This window comes from Aythya marila (assembly GCF_965140915.1).
Source record: "Aythya marila genome assembly, chromosome: 16".
NCBI classification, from domain to species: Eukaryota; Metazoa; Chordata; class Aves; order Anseriformes; family Anatidae; genus Aythya; species Aythya marila.
In genome coordinates this window covers 14,783,700-14,807,412 of record NC_139057.1, presented here as the reverse complement: position 1 = coordinate 14,807,412, position 23,713 = coordinate 14,783,700, and the positions used below count along the sequence as shown (strand labels likewise).

Genomic DNA, 23,713 nt, shown 5'->3' with positions numbered 1-23,713 from the left:
AGAGAGGCAACTGTGAATAACGTTGTTTTCAAAAACAATTTATGGACAGTTTTGTTTTAGAATCACTTAAATTCATTGACTCAAGAACTTTCTGAACAGTTATCAGATGCAAGCAACGATTAACAACAGGGCCTGCAGCAAACTAAGCTCAAGACTTCTGTTCTCAATAGAGGTATTATCTTCTACTTACATTACATTTTCAGCTTTGGTAGTATAATATTTATTATCAGGTCATACAGGAGGGGTTATCACCTATTCAGATAGGTATAACATACAATTCAGGAACAGAAGCCCTGAAGCCACAAAATCTTTTCATTACTAAATTTGGGCAATTAAACTGACAATTTACAGGGGGAGTGGCCCCAGCTGAATGAAGCACTGCAAGAGGAAACCTTTACTTGCAGTGAAAGGGGCTGATTTTTTCTTCAGAGACGCTGCCATGATTTTACAGCTGTATTATTGAAATAAACAGCTGAAAGGTATGTCTTATTATGAACCCTTTGGGTGCGATCCTCCCCCTCCTTTGCATGTCTATTTACACAAAACCATAAATGACCATTGGACACATCCTGAGTATGGGGGCTAAACAAAGACCCTGTTGATGTTGATGTTCTGGCTTTGGATTTATATGCTTCCCAGGCTGCTGTCGTCTTTTAGCACTTGCGGGCAAACTTGCCAAAAGACAAGTCAAATCCATGTGCCTTTCATGAAGCATGCTGTTTTCTAGCTTAATGACTCTTAGAAGTAACAAGTCTGCATATGCTCAGGTTGGGAATAATTTCTCCCAGATTACGTCTTCTCTAGTAAAATCTCTTCTTTTAGCTTTAGGTGAGAATAACTGCAAAGCAATTTGAGTACTAGTTAGCAACAACATGACAATGCTGCATTGTGAAACACAGAAAATTTATTTGGATAGTGAGCGAACATATTTTGGTGCAAGCGTCTGGGTCCATTACTGCTGGGGGAGCAAAAGGATTTGTGAGTGTATGTAAAGAAGCCTCTTTTCATAACATCCCATGATTTTCAATTACATCAGCACTCTGCATGCAAACACTCAACCTACCCTGGCTACAATTAATCTTCAGCAAATGGGCCTTTTTGGAAGTCTAAAAATTGTTGTCAGACAGTGAAATAACTTAGCACCAAATTAATTTCCACACAATGTTCTGTTTTGTCTAGAAACTGGCCGAGTTTTATTTTTTTTGTGCCTAAAAACAATACTGCTTCATTGTTCTTGGTTGTCAGCCAGGTGGAGTTTTTCATATGCTGTGTCAAGTATCTTAGAGAGGGTATATGGGTTGGGGGAGGGAAATCACTGCTCAAGGATGCTAAGAGGTCATCCGCAGGATTTATAAGCAGCATATGGGCCTGACACATGTATGCCCTAAAGACTCAAGGCAGTAGCAAATGGCTCTACTTTCACCTGCTCTAACAGGACAACTGTTCAGAGTTTTTCTTGGAAATCAGCCAGATGATGCAAACACACAAGTAACTCCAGGAAAAGGTCTCAAAACATTCCTCATATCATCCTGGTAGAGCTTTCTCTCCTCCAAGCCCATTTCCCTAGCCTTCCAGACTGTTGCACTGAATTTCCCTTTGGTAAAAGCCTTATCAGTGGCTCTATAAAAGCTTCTTGTTGGAAAAGAATACTCTGTTTGCCAAGCAAACAAAGGTGTTTAAGAGCATGAGAGAAACCAAGAGTGGAAAAGGAACTTATGAAGCCATTTTAATGCTTCAAGACTCAGCACTCATGGGATCAGCAGGGAATGAGAAGCCCAAAGCTTTCTGTTAAAGAACTGTGCCTAAGCAAGAGTAATATCTCTTTGGTCTTCAGGAGTGGAAAGAACTTCCCAATTGCCTCAAGAGCTTGGTATTTACATGCACAGCTTGAAGACACTCTTAACATTTGGTTTGCCAGGCTTTCCACCATCAGGAGTGCTGGTTTAGTTAGTTCTCTGCCTGAACCCTCCAGCTGCTCCTGGCCTAGCATCATCTCCACACAGCTGCTTGCAAGGCTGTGCAGGAACGCAGGGAACAAAGCTGACCAGGGTTAGAAATGCTCACGGCACTTATAGCTAATAACCATCCATTGAAACATAGACTGTCTTCCAAAACTGTAGTACTCCTTATCTTTTCACCCATGTCTTTGCTCTGTGCCTTGGTTCTTCAGTAATAGTATACAGATTTTTTTCCTAACATAGCTTTTATCATTGAAACCCCAGGAAGAATCAAAGAAGGCAAAATGTATTTTACCTAAATATCTTACTTACTACAAAAGACTGTTAGCAGTGAGCCATGGGAACAGTCACAAACTACTACTATAAGTAGCACATACCACTGAACCTGTGTTTTTCACGCTGTCTCCTACCTTATTAATGACCAGCTCCAACCTTACCTAGTTAGTATGACCATATCCCAGGATATCAAAGAGTAGATAGATAATTCAAAGTAATCCTACCATTTCTAACAAAGTCACATTTTCCTCCAAGCTTAAGAAGAGAACACTGACAAGACAGAAATGACCTTCCATTCTAAATCTTCAAATATATTTTTCTAAGAGCAAGAGGAAGATGTCCTCAAATGTAACATGGTATCCGAGTACTCACTGTAGGAGGGTATGCCGTAGGGCTGCCCGGGAGCAGGGTAGGCAGTGTATGCAGCAGCCTGTTGGATTCCCGCACTGTACTGAGTCTGTCCATATGTTGCCATTGTTGGGAATGATGAGACTGTCACTATATGGGGATAATGTCTATTGAGAACAAGAAAGCAGAAGGCATAAGGCAATAGTTATTATACATGATCTTCTAGAGTACATGTAAAACATTTCTAGACATTTTGATAAAATACTATCAATATACTTCAATGATGGTGAATATTTTGGAGTGTAGAGTTTACTAGGCTGGGGCAAAAGTTTGTTTCAGTATATGGCTCCTCATATAAACTATTAAGATAAAGCTGCATATATGCATTGGGTCTATTTCAACTCTGCAAAATACATGCAAATTAAAAAAAAAACACAACTCAGCACTCTGATTGCCATATTTCATGTTGAGTCTGCCAAACAACCAAGTGTCATGGGAAACCTCTGACATTTTAACATATTCCTCTATGGTCACCAACACACAAAGCAACATTCAAAGTGATAAGGTTTGGATTCCCAGGGGTACGAATACACAGTACCTCAAACCTTCTTTCACTCCATATCTAACAAGATTAGGGGAACTGGTTACTTCACTGGGCCTGAGACATGCAGAGGAACAGGTAAAGGGGCTTAAGCCAAATGTATTTTAAGGTGACAGAAGTCTACAAAAAATGGTTATTCAGCAAAACATCATTGATAAAATCACAGCACTTGGCAGAAACACTCACTTTGTGGAGTACAGATGGAGAGGACAACGTGGAGCTGCTTTGCTGTTGCCTGGAAAAAAAAAATTAAAGGGTCTTAGATTTTCATTATGTTCTGTTCTACACCCAAGATGATACCATTGCTTTTACAACTGGTAGTTTGAGAAAAATATACAGTAATTAGGAGACTTTGTTTTGGAGTGAATTTCCAAAAAGCTGAAGCAGATAAACTTATTCTCCACTTAACAAATAAATACATCTTTAGTTTCTCACTGAGGGTGCTACTGATTGACTGAGTTACCATTTTCTTCTTCACATGGGACTGGTACCAACCATGAAGTTGGGCTTTGGTAGGATGAATCATGCTAAAGGCTATAAAAGCACCTGATATGGTCACTGAAGTGATTTAAGATCACTGCACTTTTTGCCCCTTTTTTTTTTTTTTAAATGCTCTCCTAGATCATGACTGACTTTCTTTAAAATGCTAGTTAAAACATATAAAATCAAAATAAATAGAAAAAATACAACACTTTAAATCTCCTCATTCTTGAATTTTTTGAGTTAACTATCTACCTAATTGACCTGCCAACAATCAAAATATTAAACCGTTAGAAAATGTAGCATATGAGTTAAACATGCAGGATGCTTCCCAATGTATCAAACAGTTGTGTTCTGTAACACTAGCAAAGAAAAACATGCCGTCTTAATCTAGAGATAGATTTAAAAATAAATAAATAAAAATTAAACCTAAATGTAAGTCAAAACCCACAAGTCATAAGGAAAATACCATACCATAACGCCACCATGAGTATTATTACATAGGTTGGCTCCATAATGCCATTCAAATTCTGATTCTCCAGTCCTGGTTGACGTTAGATGTTATTAAAGCAGTATAAATGCCAACACACCTTCACAATCATCAATAATGACATTAGGCACAACACATTCAAACTTTTTATCTGCTGGCTGTACCAATCAACACACCAAACTAATTGCAAAGAGTTTCTCCAGGAAGAATAACATCAACCGTTATGTTCTCTGCTGACTATAGCACCACCGCTCTCCACGTTATGTGCTGGCATCTGTCATCTAATTTCTTACATGGGATAGGAAATTCTGCCCAAACTCAGGCAGAAAAGAAGATCTCTCCAATGCAGGAGCATGCGCTGGGTGAAAAGGGAGACTCCTGCAGTGTCCCCCCTGCCTGCACACTGCCACTGCCAGGCACAAAACATCTGCAGTGCTGTCCCATGCATCAAGGTGGATGTACCCACAGTGCTACAGAAACATTATCCTCAGCACGGAGTCGTCCAAGACAGAATCACTTCATTTGTTCAGCAGTTTGTAAGTTGGTGAATTAAACATTTAAAGTATGTTTTATTTAATGAAATATACAAAAACACATAAGATGTAAATACATGCAAGTAGTCTATGGGTTTAAGTAACTTGTTATGCCATAAACGTGCAGAGAATTTCCAAAAAGCTTTGACATGCTTGCATATGAAATATTTAATCTTCCTGGTTTAACTCTTTTTAATATTGTTTCCTCCACACGCTTCTTTCACAATATTTTACATGGCTTTGTCATTCTATATTGTAACATGAAAATTACATCAAAATAGTTTTAAAAAGAAAAACATTTAATCTGACAAAAAAAAGAAAGTAAATTGAAGTAAAATGCATTTTTATCTTTGTTCACTTATGGAAGTGATCAAATAGAAAAACTCCAATGGAGGTACATGAGTTTTAACAAAATAATATGTATTACAAGATATTATTCTCTTTTTAGAATGTTTCTATACGTAACAATAAAACTAAAAAAGAGCTGCATTTTCTCAGAAAGAATTATATTTCAATAAGACATGAAAATACCTAGAACACACACTTTCTCCAAAAAAGAGGCCCTTTTTCCCACAAACTTAGAAATCATCAAAGATCACTTAATAAAAAATACACAAAATTAGAAAAAAATATATCGGTGTACTCCTGTCTCTTTTCTCTGCAATAACTGCAGTGTTTAATAACTACTCTTAGGTTAGAATAGATCAGAAATGTTAGTGCAGTGCTGAGTTATTCTAGGAAAAATGGCTCTGGTAACAAAGGCACTGATGACCACGGGGAACAGGTTTCAGAGTGAGCTGGGCATGACTGCATTGACATTGCTGCCTACTATTATTACTAAGAGAAAAATCCAACTTGAGGACATGTATCTGTGCTGCACACTGACCCCATCTGCCCACAGGCCCATGCACTGGACTCTAATTTCTTTCCTAGTGCCACGCTGGACACCTGCTTCGCCCTCTTCTCTCTGGATATTAAGAAGAAAAGGAACAAATTCATCCCAATGCAGCTGCTGCGGTAAAATCAACTTCTATGACCCACTCTTTGCTCTCCCTTCTCTGAATACTTTTCTGTGCCTTTCCCCTTCTGCACAACAAACTCAAGCCTGACTGTGCATCCTCTACATCCCTAATGTGCTATGGGCAGTAACAAACCAAACCATAAAGACTCTATGCTCCTGTATTCCAGAAGCACCTGAGAAAAGTAAAACCCACCGGTATCTGTGCCCTAATTCTCTACGTCTACAATGTGGCTAACAGTAACGTATTTCCCCAGCAAGAGGCAGAGAGGTTTTGTTTTTTAAAAAAATAAATAAAACTGAATAAAACATAGTAAGGCAAAAGATAGTGTTATGTAAATGTACACAAGGATTTATACTACAGATATAGGAATACCAGGTATAGAAAAAGACTGCTTTTAAATTCAAAGCTGGGCTTACCTGACTCACCTTCATACTCACTGTGAAAAATTTGCTTTGACTTACCTGAAAGAAAACAGTTTTGAAAATTAGGATTTTAGATTGTGAAAACAAAATCTGTATGAATTTCTACCAATCAGTTGCTCTTTACAAAAAAAAAAAAAAAAAAAAAAAAAAAAAAAAGTTTTATAGAATACTTTTTACATTTGAAAAACAGCAGAACAGGAACTTTGAGCGTAAGCTTAGTTTCTTTTCTATTTCAGAAATACAATACCTTCAGATTTTTTAATTTTGAAAGAGATAAATACATAGTAAATACATGTGCCAAGAATGCCAAACAGGGATTTACTGTGTGTGAATATTCAATATGCCACTGTCACTGTCGAAAAAGGCAGGTTAAAGCTATTTGTTTCTATCCAAATGTGTACATCTACAGGCAAAATGTGTATTTGAAAATAATACTGATACGATTGTACATCATGATAAGCACCCATGAAAACAGCAAGCTAGACATCTGAGTAGACGTCTATGTAAATAAGTATTGCTATTAGACTTGCTGAAATTAAAACTATATGTGTAATACAGAGCATATACGTGTGTGCATTTATCACACTAAAAGCTCTGGCAGTCTGAGATTTTCAAAAACACAGGTATTTTCCTGTTTTCCAAATTAACAATAAATATTTTCAATGAAAAGAACATTATCATGGTAGCACAGGGAATCATTCTGTAGAAAAAATCTTGTATTATTTCTGTAAGAAACTTATCAACATGAGCTGTCACTCACAGATTCCTGATCTGTGGTACAAGTGTTCTGTTGGCTCTTACTTATATTGCATAATAACAAATAGTTCCTGCACCAAGGAGTTTACAAAATGATGTATTTAAAAATCATTTCTAGCTCTAATCTTTTCTGCAAACACATACATTTAAAAGGATGTTTCCTTTAGATTCTTATCCCTTCGACTACTTTTGTAAATAGGCAGTCATGATGTTCATGCTTTAATCACACAATTTCTAATGCCTTAGCAAACATGCAAGCAAAACATCTCCTTGGCTTCTAAGAGCCTATAAATGAAGGGTTAAACCTACTACTAAAACATAATAGCCAGGGTCTTTTGCTAACTCTGCTCCAACAGGAAGGCTGACAGATCCTGACCGCAGCAAACAATAGCTGGAATTGTACTAGCAAGAACTAGTTCAGCTGCATCACTTGCCAATAATTTTTTTAGCAGATTTAACATTCTTCTGTTTCCTTCACTTGAACAGTATGATGGGGGGGAGGAGGAGGAGGAAGAGGAGGAAGAAGAGAAGAGCAGATAGATTTTCATCAGAGCCTCAACCACTGAAAGAATTTGTCCTTGGTACCTGCCAAAAGTGAAACTTCAGACCAGAGATCAGCAGGACAAACCGTTTGGAGATGATAGCAATGACCTCAGAATGATGCAAACTGGGGCACAGGGCTGCTTTGGCAAAATGTTTTTTTGGCTGCACAGTGTGTTGTTGGGCCCAGGAGCCCCTGTGCTCCACACCCCACCGGCAGCAGCACAGCCACCAAAGCACAGGGCTCATGTTCAAGCCACCTCTGGGGCTGGGGCTCCAGTAGGGTCTAGACCAAAAGTACAAGCTCTACACAAAACACATTTTATACCTGCTATTATGCCAGTGAACAGATACATACATGCGTGCATGTGTTTACACCTCCAATAAAAAGACCTCTATACATGTAATACATTACAATTCTGTCTGCATTCAAACCTTTTCTGAACTAAAGAATTCAGCCACAACTGGAGTAGCTACAAATGTTCTCAAATAAAAATCTCAATTGCTCGCTACACAGCAGAACTAATTATCAGAAGTGGAGGCCATGCATGCGGCCAGCTCTCCTTTTATATATACGTATACATTATGCTAAAGCTAACAAACAGTGAGCAAAAGAGGCAGCCTACCTTCTATGTCATCTGGAGCCGTGGCATAAATGTTAGAAAGGTTAAGCTTCAATCTGTCAGGGCACTCTCTATTTACAGTCAGGCTGGGTGATATCACTAGATCTAGCATTTCCTTATACCTGAAGGAAAACAAAGGAAAAATATAATTTATTCATTAATTATGCATGCTTACTAATGATTCAATTTTTTTCCCTAAGAGTATAAATATTAAAGCTGATTACCTAAACCCAGGCTTCATATAAATTCCACATAATAACATTCACTAAAGTTTTCATCAAAGGGAAATGCTGAATTGCAATGAACTACTTCTTCCCTTGGAGATTACGCCCATCTGATTAATGCTTTCCCTTTCTTCCTGGATTTTGCCATCCAAAAACTAAATTTCCATCTTTCCTTAATGCCAGCAGCACAAGGATGCACCCACCAGTGTCCTCTGAGGTTCCAGAACAGACTACTAAGGGCTGAAAATGAATCTGAGGGCAGTTAACAGCATTGTGTATTTTTACCGGATAGGAAAGTTGGTACCTGTGATAGGAGAGATTTAGGTGTCTGGGCTAATCCTGCTTTCTGCTGGATATACCCTGGAAGACTGATCCCAACTACAAAGTCTTGACCATTAGGTGGCAGTGATACCAGGGCAGTCACTTTCACATAAAAAAAAAAAAAAAACTCATCTGATTTAACTGAAAATTTCAAGTGAATAATCTATGTCATATAGCATTTGAGTTTCCAAAGAAAAACGTAGTTATTTGTGGGCATGCATGGTTTACAAAATAATGAAAACCTACAAACTGTGCATCACAAAGAGTTTAAGAAAAGAGACTGAATAAATCATTCTTTCAGACCCTACACATGTGAACACATCTATTCATCTAAATAGCACAGCTTTTGATACATGTGCCTAACTCCACCTGTGCAGCTTTTTGGAAGTGGGCTCCAAGGAAACCTGCTTAAAACAGAGCTACTTGCTTCCTTTGAAGTGTTGGATGTTTTTGATGGATACCAAAATACGGCAGCAAGATCTGCACATCTGTTTGCACGACTGGGTAAAGTCATCTAGGTGAGTACAGCAAGGAAACTGTGTGTTATTTATCTGCATGATACACAATGGTGTTTACGTAAGGTCAGCCTCCTAGGCACCTTTACTCCCACAAGGTTCTGCCCCTGTTTACTGCACAGCCAGTGGCTGCAGCTGGAACTACAAAGAAGCAGCCAGCCAAAGAAAATCTAAAGCTAAAGTTGCCAGTTCTCTTTCTTTCTCTCTTTCTTCCTTCTCTCTTTCTTTCATTCTTTATTCTCTAAAACACACATGATAACATGGAAATCTATCTGAAAAGGGCTCAAACTTCTTCCCACAGCCATACCGAGCAGGTCCTCCAAAAGCACAAATGTGCTCTTAGAACAGCAAGAGCAAATGGGAGAGAGGGGACATGGTGGTGAGCAGATCCTGGCAACCTGCATGGGCTCCCCTTTCTGGTCAGCACTGAACACGCTGCCCGTACGGGCGGCTGGCACATCCCTGCTCTCAGCAGGACCTAACTGGGCTATGAAGACAGGAGATGGCACAGCAGCAGCAGGCCAGTAGCAGTGCACAGCATGCCTAAATCATCATGAAATTGAAGACAACAGCATGGAAATCTGAACTCTTGACACTGGGCTTCTGCAGCACTAGGCAGTTCTGTAAGAAGCAAGGACATTTGTTTTGAGTTTTTTGTTGTTGTTGTTGTTTAAAAGCCAGTGTATGACTTTACCAGTTTTGAGAATCAGAGAACAAACTACATACTTTTTATCTGAACTTCTCCAATCACTTTTATAAAGACTGCAAGTTCCTGAGAGGGAGGGTATATATTGTTATTAACAGGCACAGATCAGATGAAATATTTTATCTGTAGCTAAACAGCAAAGACCAATGCTGATTTCATTTTCACTTCCCCTACCTACCAGCTAGGAAGACACTCTGCACCCATCCTCTGGGAATTTGCAGAATTGCCAAAAAGGGGAAAAAAGCGACATAACCATGTGCACAGCCCCAGTCCTCCTCCTTTCTCCAAACAGAATCTAGACTCGCCTTGTCTGCCTCCCTTACAAATTCATGTGGGCATGTGTATTTTTGCCCTCAGTGTAGTATCGAGTCCAGAGGTTGGCAAAGGCTGTCTGATTACCTGCCACGAAGGAGACCTCAAGTCAGCAGTGAATGCCAACAGGGTAGAAATACAGTGTACTGGATCCACCGCTTGTGTGATCCACATTCCGCAACTGCTGTGCCCTGTAGATTTGCTAAGAAAGACTAGGGTAGAACTAGGTACTGCTCCACAGCTGGCTCTTTGGTGCTAGAGCCCCTCAAAGTGCTCCACCTTCAGGCGTGTCCCTGCAAGAGCAACACAAGTCCTGCCTTGGACACACACTAAGGTAGAGCAGGACAGAAATACAGACACAGGTGCACAGGGGACACCAACCGTGCCTGCAATCACTGCCCATGCTACCAAACGCGTGAAAATGTGATGAGGCTTCAGATTTGTACAAGGATACCAAATCTGCCTCTTGCTTTACAAATCTCTCCCTAAGCAATATAATTTAATAACAGCACTAAAATGGGAATCCAGGCCTCCTGACCTGAGCCTACACAAAGCACAGCCCACCAGCAACGTCACTCAGCCCTAGCAGCACCGTGGCAAGGTAAGCTCTGAAGCAGTACCTGCAGGCAGTGGTTGCTCTGAAGCCCACGCAGCAGCTCTGCAGGCAGCCTCAGAAGAGGGGTGGCAGGGGAAGCCCCGAGCCACAGGCTGGCAGGCAGCAAGGAATGCCTGCGGCCCTTCTGCACACTTTGCCTGCGCCTGAGGAAAAGGAGATTTTCCTGAAATGGCTAATTTCACTTTTTTTTTTTTTTTTTTTTGCCTGCACAGCCAGGCTGCAACAGAGGAAGGAGTCAGGAAGGATGTGGTGGGCCTTATTTCTCCTCGGGCAGGAACGAGGTCTCTCCTATGAGCGACTGTGGCTCCTAAGACTTCCCCTGAAAGCAGCAGGTGAACAGGGCCTCTTTTCCCCGGGGAATTACTTTATTCAAATCCACTGGCACCAAAATGAAATTTTGCTTGCACTGCTTGAAAAGCAGGGTTCAGATTTATAACAGGTTTTCCTTTCTACTGTAAACGAGGTCTGATTTTTTCCTGATTTCCTTAACGCTATCGCCTGAATCTAGGAAAAGCACTGCTATCCCAGCTCCTGTCAGGCTGGGGATGTTGCACATTGTTCCTCAGGTACCACATGCCCTTCAGCACAATCCCATACCCTATCACTCATGACACTGCCCAGACTGCTGCCAAGTGAACGGGAGCAGATGTTTAAAGGGAAATGATCTTTTATAATGATTAATGCACTTTAATTACATCATTGTTCAGAGATTTCATTAGCTAATCTCTGATGCTTTTCTTCTTTGTTTTGATCACCTTTATATTCAAAGTCACCCTTCCCTGTATTTGTTTTAAAACTTTTTTTTTCTTCCCCAGCTTCCATTTTTCTTTAGGGTGTGTGTTGGTTGCAGGTACAAACAGGTAGCTTTCCAGAGAAAAGCCTGTCTGGCCGTGCACGTCATGTACACTTTTGCATTGTTAGTGGCTTTGCTTGCTTTGCATGCCCCATTTACCAATTTGTTCATATGAATTTCATGCTAATGTACTTCTTCACAGAGTTTCTGAGTTTCTTAAATTCCAATTTTAGTTGTGGCAACCTACAGAAAATCTTCTGTAAAATAACGGGACATGGACGGGATGTTAGCACAATGAATGACATGCTGGAGTGCAACTGATGGAAGTATCACGACTTCATTTGCTTGCTTTTTAGAGCAAAAACATTTTCTGGCTTAAGTAATATACAGTAAATCAGTAGTAAATTTGCTGAATATGAGCTTTTATTAAAACCAGCAATGGCAGCATCTAGCATGCTGGGCTGACAGACATCTGGAAGAGCTTTTGGCTTATATAATTAAGAAGAACCTTGTGTGAATTTGGTGCTCAGCTTTTCCATTAGAATTCCCTACTCAAAAAAAAATGTATTTTGCCCTTAAAGTTGGCCCACAAAATCTCTGCCAAGAACAGAGCCTTTTCTTTTCAGGAATGTTTAGGAAGAAAAAAGTATAAAAGCCTATTGCAGTCTCTCTGAAGCTTGGAATGCCAAATTAAACATTTTAAAGTTTCAAATTTTTGTTCAAGGTGTTGGAGTAATCTACAAATCACATTTTCTTTTACAATGAAGTTCTGAAGGCGGTGAAGCCAGACCCCAGCTCAAAATACTCCAACATGAGCTGAGGATCAATATATGGGGGAGTCCCACATCTCTCCAGTGAAGTACTCAAAGGAGGTGCAAGTGCAGCACCGGAGCAGAGCCCAGCACAGCCAGCCAGCAAGGTGCTCTGGATGCTGGCTGTGATGAGAAGCAGATAGCAGCTTGATGGATGGTACCCTGAAAAGCTGAAACAGGAAACCACCATGGTGTTGTGGGCACACGCAACCGCTCCACAGCTCTGCTCAGCACAGCTGAAAGGCCAGAAGGCACCAGCAACAGATGAAGGAGATTCTTTCCAAAGCTTGGGCTCTGCTGCTCGGGCATAATTTAAAGCATCTCTCAGGCTGCTCTAAATGGTTTTGCAACTCCCTCCTCACAACACACTAAAGATATCTCAGGAGCATCAGCATTTCCATCTCTACTCTGGAGGCATCGGATTTTGTCATGGGAGTCTGCCTGGAGAGTTTTCAGTTGGAATGTGAATGAGGAGGAGCAGAGCATTTGCCCCATAACAGCGGCAGCCTGCACGAGGTTATTTGAGCCCTGGGAGGCCGATGGTACACTTCAGAAAGGACATACCGGCAGTAGAAGACAGCTTGGGGAAAAAGATGACCTGGTTGTGAGAATAAGCTCTGCATCTGCCATCAGTAGAGGAACTTATGAGCTAGGAGCCCTGCATAAGGAAGCAGATAAGAAACAAAAGATGGGACTCCTGCCCATAGGAAATACCTCGCAGATCCTACAATGAGAGAAATAAGATAGTTTGAGGGAGTAAGAAATTGCAAAGAAAGTTTGTTGGTGAGGACACAGGCAGATCTAGAAAGGATTCTCCCTGCAACAGCCCCATGTAATGATCTTCTCAATTTTTACTGATACCTGGCTAGAGGCCAAATAAAAGCTAAACCCACTACATCTTCCTAAACGTATGCATATGCCAACACAGAGCCCTAGGCAGGGCTGGTACTAGCCAAGTCCTCTGCTTTAGCTTTGCTGGGAAGAGAAGGAGTAGAGACAGACTGCAGCCTAATTACAAGGGCTGCATTTTTGTCTTGCTTCCATGACTTTATCTGGTTTTCGTTATTTGATTAACTGCTTTCACCTTTCTTCTCCTTCAAAAATGGTGCAGATTCCTAAGTAGAAAGCTTAAACTTTACAACTCCAATGCTTCTCATGATAAAAAGTAAGACAGTCTGATTTCTTCCTTGCTTTAGAAGTGAATTACTAAAAGGTAACTGAAAAAAAAAAACAGTGAGAAGATTGATTTCTCACTCCCTCTGATACAAAGAAACAAAACAAAAAAGCCCCAATCCTAAATGTTTGTCTTTCCTTAATTCCTAGGAAATACCAGATTTGTTGTTTTTATTCCTTGGGTCAATTTTTCAAAAGCACCTGCTACGTCTCATTAATTTTCATCAGGAATTAAGATTTACAGTTCGCACAATTATGCTCCCAATAGTATCTGGGAGCCATGCTTTCCCAGTGCAGGGAAAACACCATTATCTCGCTGTCACCTTCCAGGTGGTAGAACAGCAGGGAATCTCCCATCCTGAAGATTTTGGCTACATCTCTCCATGAATTTCAAGCAGCGGAAAGTAATTTCACTTCCTCTGTCAGTACATTCTTCCTCACACACTTTGGATGCTCTCTCTCCATCGATAACATAATAGATCCTTTGTTCCTCCCACTTCGAGAACTTAAAAACGCTTCAGCAGGTGAAACCCACAATGCATAATGCCTCTCAGCTCACGCACAAGTTCAGCTGATAGATGTATGCAGGAAAGGCTGAAGGGGCATAAAGTTAAACCTGAGTTGGCAAAAATGCTCACGTACGAGACCGACAGTCCAGATAAGATAGCCTTTCAAGGTGACCTGCAGGGCAGCGTGCCTCAGGCTGTTTGTGTTCCTGAGAGCTGCCTTTCACTGACGTAATCGGACAATAAAAGCAGCAGTGCGTGTCTGGATTTATCATCGCCCAGCCCATCGCAGACACAAAAAGTACAAGGATTCATAGTAGTACAGCTTGTAGGTCAGCATCTGGGGCTGGGGCACTCAGGAGCGTTATTCTCCAGCACAGAATAGATAAGACAGGAAAAAAAAAAAAAAAGCCACATCAGACCGAAGTATTCATTTTGAATGAAGCAGGATGTCATTTGCTTTCTGAAATAGCCTGGCAAAAAGTGCCCCCCAGCAGAGCAGCAAATTCATGCCCTCTGCTCACTGCCCTTGGGCACATATTGTCAACCTCTTTTCAAGTCTTACTGGGTCTTTGGAAACATAACCCTTTTTGCTCAGTCCACCACCGGAATAGCTGGCCACATGGTTACTTCAGCAAAAGGTACAGCTCTAATAAACTGAAAGAGATGCACATGCACTGCTTCAGTTTAAACAAATAAACATAAAAACCAATCCAAAACTTGAAACAGGAGCCCAAGCACCCAAGACCTTGATCACTAATTAGTTTGTTAATTCAGGAACAAAATGGGAAAAAAAAAAATCACAATGAGAAACAGCCCTCCCTTTTCCATAATAACTGCGTACATCTAAAATTACTTCACTGACAAAAGAAAAAAACTGACTTGGATTTAAATTAAATTTCCTAAATTACTTTTTAAAATGTGTTAACTCTAAACAATTTAAGGAAAAATATCTGAGAAGAGAGACTACAAGCCAGATCATTTCTGACAAATTCTGAAATCACAATTAAAAAATACCCAAATTACTCCAACAGCACTAAAATACCTCCCCTTTTTTTTAAAAAAAAAAATGAGACAATTCTTTTTGATCAAAATTTTACTTCACTGGAAGCTTTCCGTCTTGCTCTAACTCATAGAGTAGACAGTAAAAAAAAAAAAAAATCCAAAAAAGTGTTTTGAGCCTTTTTTTTTTTTTTTTTTTGAAGGGAAGCCTGGGAAGCCTGCCTTAGGATTTCTGAGTGCTTGGGACTGGCAAAAATAATTGCATTACTCGTTTCCCTGGAAGCCCTGCATTTCCAGAAGCGTTGGCTTGCTTCCCCAGGCTTCATCACCTGCTATACTAGACTAATTTCCAGTTACTTTTTTTTTATTAGTATTTATTTAGAAATTCTGTTGCTCGTGTAAGACCTGTTGATTTAAAGAAAGCAGGCTGTTTTCAAATAAATAAATATTCTTCCTACTCCTGCTCCTTCCCTGACCCTCACATTGCAGGCACAGAGCGGTGCTGCGAGGGGGAGAGCAGGCAGGCTGCAGTCCCCACGCTTCCTGCAATTAACCCGGGAGGAGATTGAAGGGAGACAGAGCGGGGAAGCATCAGCATCTTCGGGCTGATCAGTCCGAGGTAAACGTGGGAATAAGCACTGGAAGGGGTTCAAGAGCAAATACAACCAAAATCTAGCTTTCTTCCCAGCTGGTTATTATGAAGGCGCAGTCTGGCAGGGAGCTCAAAGGTTCAAAGTGATGGGGTTTGTGCCACAAGCTCTCAATTTGGCAACCTAACCAGGAAATACTTATTAATTGCTTTGAATCACTGTGTTTTGTTTTTTAATTTCAACACTAATATTTCACTCAAAATAAATCAAAACGAGAAACTCTAATTTTTCCAGAACGCCCTTCTTGCCCGTTGAACCTGTTTGCTAAAATGGGAGCAACATTTGCAAAAGACCTTCCTATTTGCCAAAAAATAAACATAATTGCTCAGCTCTCTTCCTGTGAACAATCAAGTACCAAACAGAACAGACTAAACTGGTAAAGAAACACTACAAGCTTATAATCTGCAGTCATTTGAAAACTAAAATTGCTTGTATATGCATGTATGTACATATAATCTCTCTCAGTTTCAACACTTCTCTGTGACATTCACAAGCTTTTTAACTCCATTAAAGAACAGGTCTTCCTACTCAGACTATGGCTGCAGAAAGCCACTTAGCAGCTCCAGCTGCAGCATCAACACCCGTAACACAAAATGACTGCCTCCAGAGACCAACCCGGCTTCTCAGGAGCTGGACCCTGCAATAGACAGTTTGTGATTTATTTGTTACTGCTTCGGCATCTCTTTTCACTGAAGAACTATGCTTGTTATCTCTTCTCTTCAGAATCAAATGCTAAAAACGTGCTTAAAATTAAATCACAAAAATATGATTTAGAGGAAAACAATGAGATTTGGAATGAGGAAGTAACAGCTGACAACTTAGATATTCAGGCTGAAATCCTCTGGGTTCTATTACAGACGTGTGCAAGAATGTTTGCTGTCTTGAAGCCCTCTTGTTACTTTTATCCCTAATACTAGTTACTTACCCCTTTCCCACATGGCACACTCTGGGTACACCCACCTAGATCCTGGCGGCCAAGGAACAGCACAGCCTGAGAGAACCTGCGCTCAGATAAAATTTGTGTAAACGTACACGTTATGCACAGCAGGATGAGACAAAGAAGCTATCGCGAGTCTTGGAGGGCTCAGGAGGGAAAGCACTGTGCCAACAGCACAGCAAAGCCATCACTGGAGGGGTGTGAAGCGGTACAAATGAGTTCTGCAGCAGAGGATCAGCAGATCAGCTCCCGGGCTGAGCATCAGGAAACCTGGGTCCTTCTCCCCACTCCGCCCCTGGTAACTCAGGCGAACCCGAGGCGAGTCCTTTGTGTCTACTGTGCTTCCTGACCTTTGTGTGCCTTCCTCCTCTGCAAGGACTACAGACGTCAGGACATGTGCCCTTCTTCTGTGTATGTGAAGCATCCATCAGTGCAACAGGCTCCTACTGGAGGCACTGCTGTACTAAATAAACAGCAATAACAAAAAAAAATATATACTTAAAATTCTCCTTAGGGCTGTAGCTTATCCCAAAGAAAGCAGCTTCTACTGAGTTTTTCCAGTGAACAATGTGCAATATTTTGTTCCCTCTAACAGGACCACATCGGACTCAGCACTGCTGCCACCACTACGTCAACAGTAGGAGATTTTAGAAAAACATGCTTGGGTGTCAAGCATCTTAGCATCCATGCTGTCGACAGGCAAGATATGGCTAAAAATTGCCCCGCCAAACATCATTTTTTTCACGGATAGAAGAGGTGGACCTGTGCTAGCCCTCACATTAGCCAAACATACATCAACCCAAAGTCTGTGCTGGCCTTGATATCTTCACCCATCACATTTAGCTTTGTGCTGCATCATATGAATAATCCAGACTCTTAGAGGACCCTGACCAAACCCAGCCTGCTGAAGGACACCTGGGGCAACCTCAGCTGCCTGCACACACCGGAGCCCGGTGTGCCGTAGGGCTGAGAGCTGCCCCTGTGAACGGCAGCGAGGTGAGGCACAAAACTGCTCACTGCCACACCGCTGGCTCTGATGCCAGCTATGGAGAGACGTGTCAAGGAGGCAACCGAGAATTGAGCTTTCAGTTTTGCTCCTAGGCTCTGTCACTAGCAGATTGGATAAGTTTCTCAGGACTATATTAGGGCCTCTGTGGAAGTGGGAAACACAGTATAAACTGCCAATTAAGCTCTTTTTAGGGGCTGGAAAGTGCTCGGATATCTACAAGTGAAATTTGTTACACTGCTGCAGTACCAATATTTGTGCTGATGAATAATGACTGTCCTGAATGCGAGACAGCCAAGGAGGAGGTGAGGCACGAGAGCTGTCCTTCAGGGCATGTTCTCTCACTCATTTTTGGTCTAAAAGCTCTCCGTTCCCAGACTATGAGAATTTCTTCACCCTTCTGATTTACTCCTTAAACCTGTCAGAGTCCTGCAGCAACTCCAACAACGTGGTGAGAAAGGTAGGGCTGCCCCTTTATAACAGGCTTGTGTCATCACCTCCATTCTCAGCCTGTAAAGGACTGACATTTAGGGAATAATAATTCAAAAAGAGCTATGGGAAAAGAACTATGAAAGGCAAGTTAGTAAAAGGACCTTGGATATGAGGAAAAAGTCTACCATAACAGCACAGGTGAGGCCGGAGTGAGAATGACGTACATTCCCCTTGATTAAATCCCCTAGGTCAAACTTGCTCCAGAAGCAGAGACCAGAGAAGACAACAAAGAGGAAAGTCTGTTGTACGTGTGAAGTGCTGAAAGCATTTTTTTTTTTTGTTTTGCTTGGGATTCTCTTCTTCCCCCCAGTAAGGGAATGGAATACTATTTTGTCTGTCTGCAGCTCATTCTCAAGGATGCAGAAGCAAAATATGCCTCAGTACACTAAAGATTTATGATACTTTTCACCTATTTATAAAGTACCTTGATGAGGGAAAACACAAATGCCAGCCTCATTATCCAAAGTGTAATCGATGTCCTACATATCAAAAGGAAATGCAGAGACTGTGAACTCCCTAAAATTGAAGACACTTTCTTAATAAACTGGAGATACAATATAATTGAACAAAATGTTTGAAAACCCAGTACAATTTTGTCTTGGTCTCAAAGTCTGGAATCTAAGCAGCCTCCCTCAGCTCCTCGTACTTATAAATAAAATATAAAAATCTTTGTGGTAGCCCATTACTACACATAAGGAAGAACAAAAACCAACACCCCCCCACATACCCTCACTTGGCTTCTCTATTTGCATCTTTGATAGATTTCTGGTATAGGGTTTTCATGGCAGGGGAGGGGGATTTTTATATATATATTTCCATTTTAGGGTTTCCTTGCTGTGGTCTTCACTGAAGAATCACTAAATCAGAACCCATGACTCCTGAGTAATTGCTGATTGAACACGTTTGTGGTGGCAGTGGGATGCAAGCCCTGTTAACTGGTCGAAGGGCAGTTTGCCTGCCAGGGCAATGGATTCCCATAGCATGCCTATGGAGCAGACTTCTCTCATTTTAGGAGCTATGGTACAACAGTAGTAAGCAAAGTAGTGCAGTCCAATCATTGTGTATCTTGGAGATACTAGGAGAAATAACTAATGAAAAGCAGTACTGGACCAAAACCTGCACTGTGATTTGTCACTCATGCTCATTAATAGCATGAAAACAACTAAGCAGAGAACAAATTTTCTTGGAGCAAATGTTCATATGGTATTTCCCTTCACATTCATTCCATTAACATCCTGGTTCTGTGGGCATTTCAGAATCAGACTAAAATAACATGGCAATAAGAAATGTGACAGTTTGATTCACTTCATGGCTTCAGGTGGGCTGAGGTCTGATCACACAAGAGTTTTGGTGTGGCAATATGTTGAATCTTTTTCTTGAAGCCCAGGTGAAAGCTAAGATGAGCCAAAAATCAGGAGGTTGTTAGCATTAGATTTATTTTCAAGACTAAGGGATTTTTACCAGGATGACCAGATGATATTATCCAACAAGGAAGAAGAGTTTGGAGAACCTTTGCAGCAATCCTGCCGTCCAGTCACTGAGACACCACAGAGCAACATGGACATGGAAACATCAAATGACAAATGCATCGACCCAACGCCATTCACACAAACACCCTAGTTATACTTTGCAAAGTCTGACCTGAGAAAGAAAAGCACTTCCTCAAAGTGCCCTTCTGTGATATTAGGCAGGCTTCAAATGACTTGCCATAGTACAGAGGGACACTGACATTTGAACTGCAGGAGTTTGGGTTTCTGCCTTCTTTTTCTCCCCCGTGACAATTGTATTTGAATAACTTGAATTTTTAAAATCCCTATTCCTCCTTTCAGGGTGATGTAATGCAACGGTTGCAAAAGCCTAACAATGCAGAACTGCTGCTGGCAGAGCCAAGTCTGGCACCAGGAGAGATTAGAGTTGGCACCAAACACCATGATCTTTAAAATAAATCTGGCAGACGCACTGAAAAGGTTTGCCACTGCTGCCATAAACAGCATACAGAGCACTAAATGGAAAAATGCTGAGAAAGGCCATGGTTTTGTTGCTGGAACAAAGATGCCAATTAGCTAACCACTTAATCTAGCACCTATTAAATGGTTTTACAATGGCATGTCAAAATTAAGGGCAATGGCAAGGACCAAACGTAACACAGCAGTGCCTTTCATATGTCCGTCACACCAAAGCGAGCCCACAAAACCCACCAGCTACCTATCTGCCAGGAGAACCTCTGTGCACAACCACAAGTTACACCAGATCACTCACACAAAAATACTTTTTCCAGAGAGGGAATTTGCTTCCAGTCAGTGATGCCGGTGCAGTGCTCTGGAAATAGATGTGCATGAGGATTTTTTTTTTTTTTTTTTTTTTAATGCAGACATAAAGGAGAAGAGAAATGCAAGTTTTCTTCTCCACTCTCTCTGTCTCTCTCCTGACTTGAACTGAAGGAGCATGGGCTGATTTTGTCTGCTCTACATGAGGCTCTGATGATTTGTGATGTGGACATGTGTCTGCCTGCAACTGGACAGACAACACCATCTTCCTTCACACAGACAACCAGGCAGCCACATAAGAGCAGCATTTTTCAATTGCTATTTTATCTTAAAAAACGAAACAAACAAAAAATAATACACAAACAAACAAGCAACTCATTTCCTTCAGCAGGAAATCCCCATATTCCACCCCAAATTCTAAAACTCTACAAGCTCACCCAGCTCTCAAACAAGGGACCACTTTCACCAGGCAGACAAACTGCACTTAAGTCAGAAATGCGTGTGGTGTCTTAAGAGCTTTTTGCCAATCTGGTTAGTACGAAAATTTAAAAGAATGCTAAAAGCAGACAGCAGATTTCAAGCTACTTATCTGAACCTCAGTAGTAACCATGCAATTTTTGTAAGTAATATTTACAAGCACTCCTAGTGGGATACCCAACGTGCTGTTTGCATGGGGAGGCGTATAAAAGTTACCTCCTGTCCCAACTTACTTGCACACACATGAAAGGAAAGACTTGGTTTAAAGGTGAAAACTCCACTTTTTCTCCCCCCCCCCCTCCCCCCCCCAAAAAAACCAAGCAAACTGAGAAAAAGAGGATCTGATTACCATGACCCAACTTTTTCCCGGTGGCTTCAAATTCTCCAAACAAAACTGACAAATCTGAAAACCGAGACAACTTTCAATGACCACAAACCATGTTGTCTTTTACCAGATGTTTACAGCTGCAGTGACAAACCTAGCACCCTGAAGCCTTTTTGTTTCACCAAAGAGCAGTTTCCTCCTATCACATTATGCACCACTCACCCTTGGGATCACCAGTCCAGCAGCTCATCACCTCTGAGCCTGGCTGTCAACAGCAACTGCTTGAGCACAACGCCAAACGCGGGGACTGCCATGAACACAAGAGTACCAGGATTCGGGGCAGCAACAGAGATGATGGCTTCATTTACAGGACTGCAAGGCAGCTCTGGAAAACCTCCTGCAAGCAGAGAAATTGGCAGCTACCTCAAGTTCATTCAAATAATTTAAGAAAACTTTATCATCTCCACAGATTAGGAAATCCAGCTGCAAGCAAAAGCCAACTTCAGCCTCTTGGATATATGAGAAGCAGCTTACATATGACATTAAGAAGGTGACTGCCGTAGGCCTAAAACTCAGATTTGATCTGCAATATCCTTAGCTTAAAGGCAAAGCTCTCCCACGCACGTGGGACTTCAAAGGCCCTCCCCTTCGACAGCCCAGGAGAGGAACCCGACAGCCCGGTTCAACAGCTGATGCCTTTGCTGACACCACATTAAGTCCAGCTCATCGCCTTTGGCACAGCTTCTCTCCGACACTTTGATGGAATAACTTCAACAACAGACAAAAGAGTCAAAATCATTTATTTCCTTTGGCTACTACAGGATGGCACAAACGCAACAAATTCACAATAAGCAACATGCAAAGATGCTCTCGCTGACCCCCACTGTTTGCCATGGCTACTGCAATATGAGCTACCAAAAATCAACAACTTGGCTAAATATCTGAGCACAATGCTTAGCTTCTGAAGGAAATACAGTGGCTCATCTCTTTCCCTTCCTTCCAGAATAGTAGTCCTGGTAACTAGTGAAACACAAGAAACATTGAAAGTGTGCCTCCTTTAAAAATAAAAACAGCAGAAACAAACAAAACAACTAACTACTGCATGGAACAAAGCAAAAATTGGAGAAAAGGGGTTTCAGCTCAGATAAATTACAGACTTACAGTACTACATGAATTCCCCTGAACAATTAAACAGCCATCCTAAAATGCTAACACCAAAAACCCCGTAATTATGTAAAAATTTACTTTTTTCTCAAGTGGTATTCTCAGAAATGGCAATTTTGAAGCCACACTCGCATGGTAAGGGCTCTCATTAGGCAGACGTATATTCAGTTCCACATCAGCCACAGGTTTCCTGTTACCAGAGCATCTTACAGAGACAATTCATATTTAATCTGCCTGCCTCTATTTACCTCTGTAAAGCAAGGCTTCCTGCATTTTTTTCACTTCTGAGTAAGCTGAGCTCAAAACCATGCAGATAATGGGTTACATTCGGGTAAATCAGCACAAGGGAGTAAGGGAGAAAGCTATACAAATGCCAAACCCTAAACCTACTAAGAATACCATGAAACTAGTGTATTTTTTGACTTTCCTTACTACTTTCTCCACTTTTTTTTTTTTTTTTTTTTTTTTTTTTTTTTTTTTTTACCAATGGTGAGAGCAGATACTGCCTGCAGTTGTCAGCACAGACCAGAATCTCACATTCCTATTTTCTCCTAGACCACATAACCCCTTTCTCCTATGCCCAACTTCTGCACAGCTAAATTCTTTTAATTCACAACTGACTGCGTAACTCTCCTCTCCCAGTCATTCTACTCCAGTTGGTCTGTTTTCACCCTGGAGCAATAGGTGCTAGGTATGTTGTGCATCTTCCGTTAGCACATGTCCTGCCATGGTTTGCATTAAGCAGAACCAATCTGCTAACCCCTAGACAGCTGCTGGTTTTACAGGCTGTCATCACAAAGACTGCCTGTGTGCCTGCTTGGAGCACTTCAATTCTTCAGGAGCCCAGAAACTGAATTCATTCAGCTCAGCTGCAAATTTAAGCACGGAATTGAAATGCCACAATTAGAGAACCAGCTTCCCTTCATTTAGCTTCTCTTCACAAGCTAGTGCTGGGGGTGTAACGGCTGAAAGTCCTGTACCTCCCACTTCTAACACAGTTCCTGAAGGTACATTTTCAGCAAGAGCCATTGCAGAGCAAATGGGCTCGACAAAGATCCAGAAATGCAAGCATTTAACAAGAGAGGACAGCCCGTACTAGAACTTCTCCCTCTAAACCTGGCCTAGGAACTAGTGGAAGCTGAGAGACACAAAATCAGTGAGCAAAAAAGTCAAAAACAAAACAAAACAAAAAAAACAAGCTCCTGAGACACAGGCATGAGAAAGGCCTATGGAAACCTCATAGAATACTACTGAAAACCACAATCTCTGTTCCTTTTTGTGCACTGGAGAAAACAAAAACAAACCAACAAAGCACATACAACCCCCCTTTCAGTATTATTTGTAAACAAACAAAACATGCTTCTGC

The 23,713-nt window shown here is 41.2% G+C and overlaps 1 protein-coding gene across 1 annotated transcript in view; it reads right to left on the bottom strand.

Annotated features, from left to right (window-relative positions):
- The window catches only part of EYA2 (EYA transcriptional coactivator and phosphatase 2), a gene marked incomplete at its 5' end in the record, with an annotated part of 96,701 nt that overhangs the window by 50,475 nt on the left and 22,513 nt on the right, over positions 1–23,713 (bottom strand). The window contains 3 exon segments of the mRNA XM_082773351.1: positions 2,607–2,749; positions 3,370–3,418; positions 8,053–8,171. Of these exon segments, the coding sequence (XP_082629477.1) occupies positions 2,607–2,749; positions 3,370–3,418; positions 8,053–8,171 (311 nt within the window).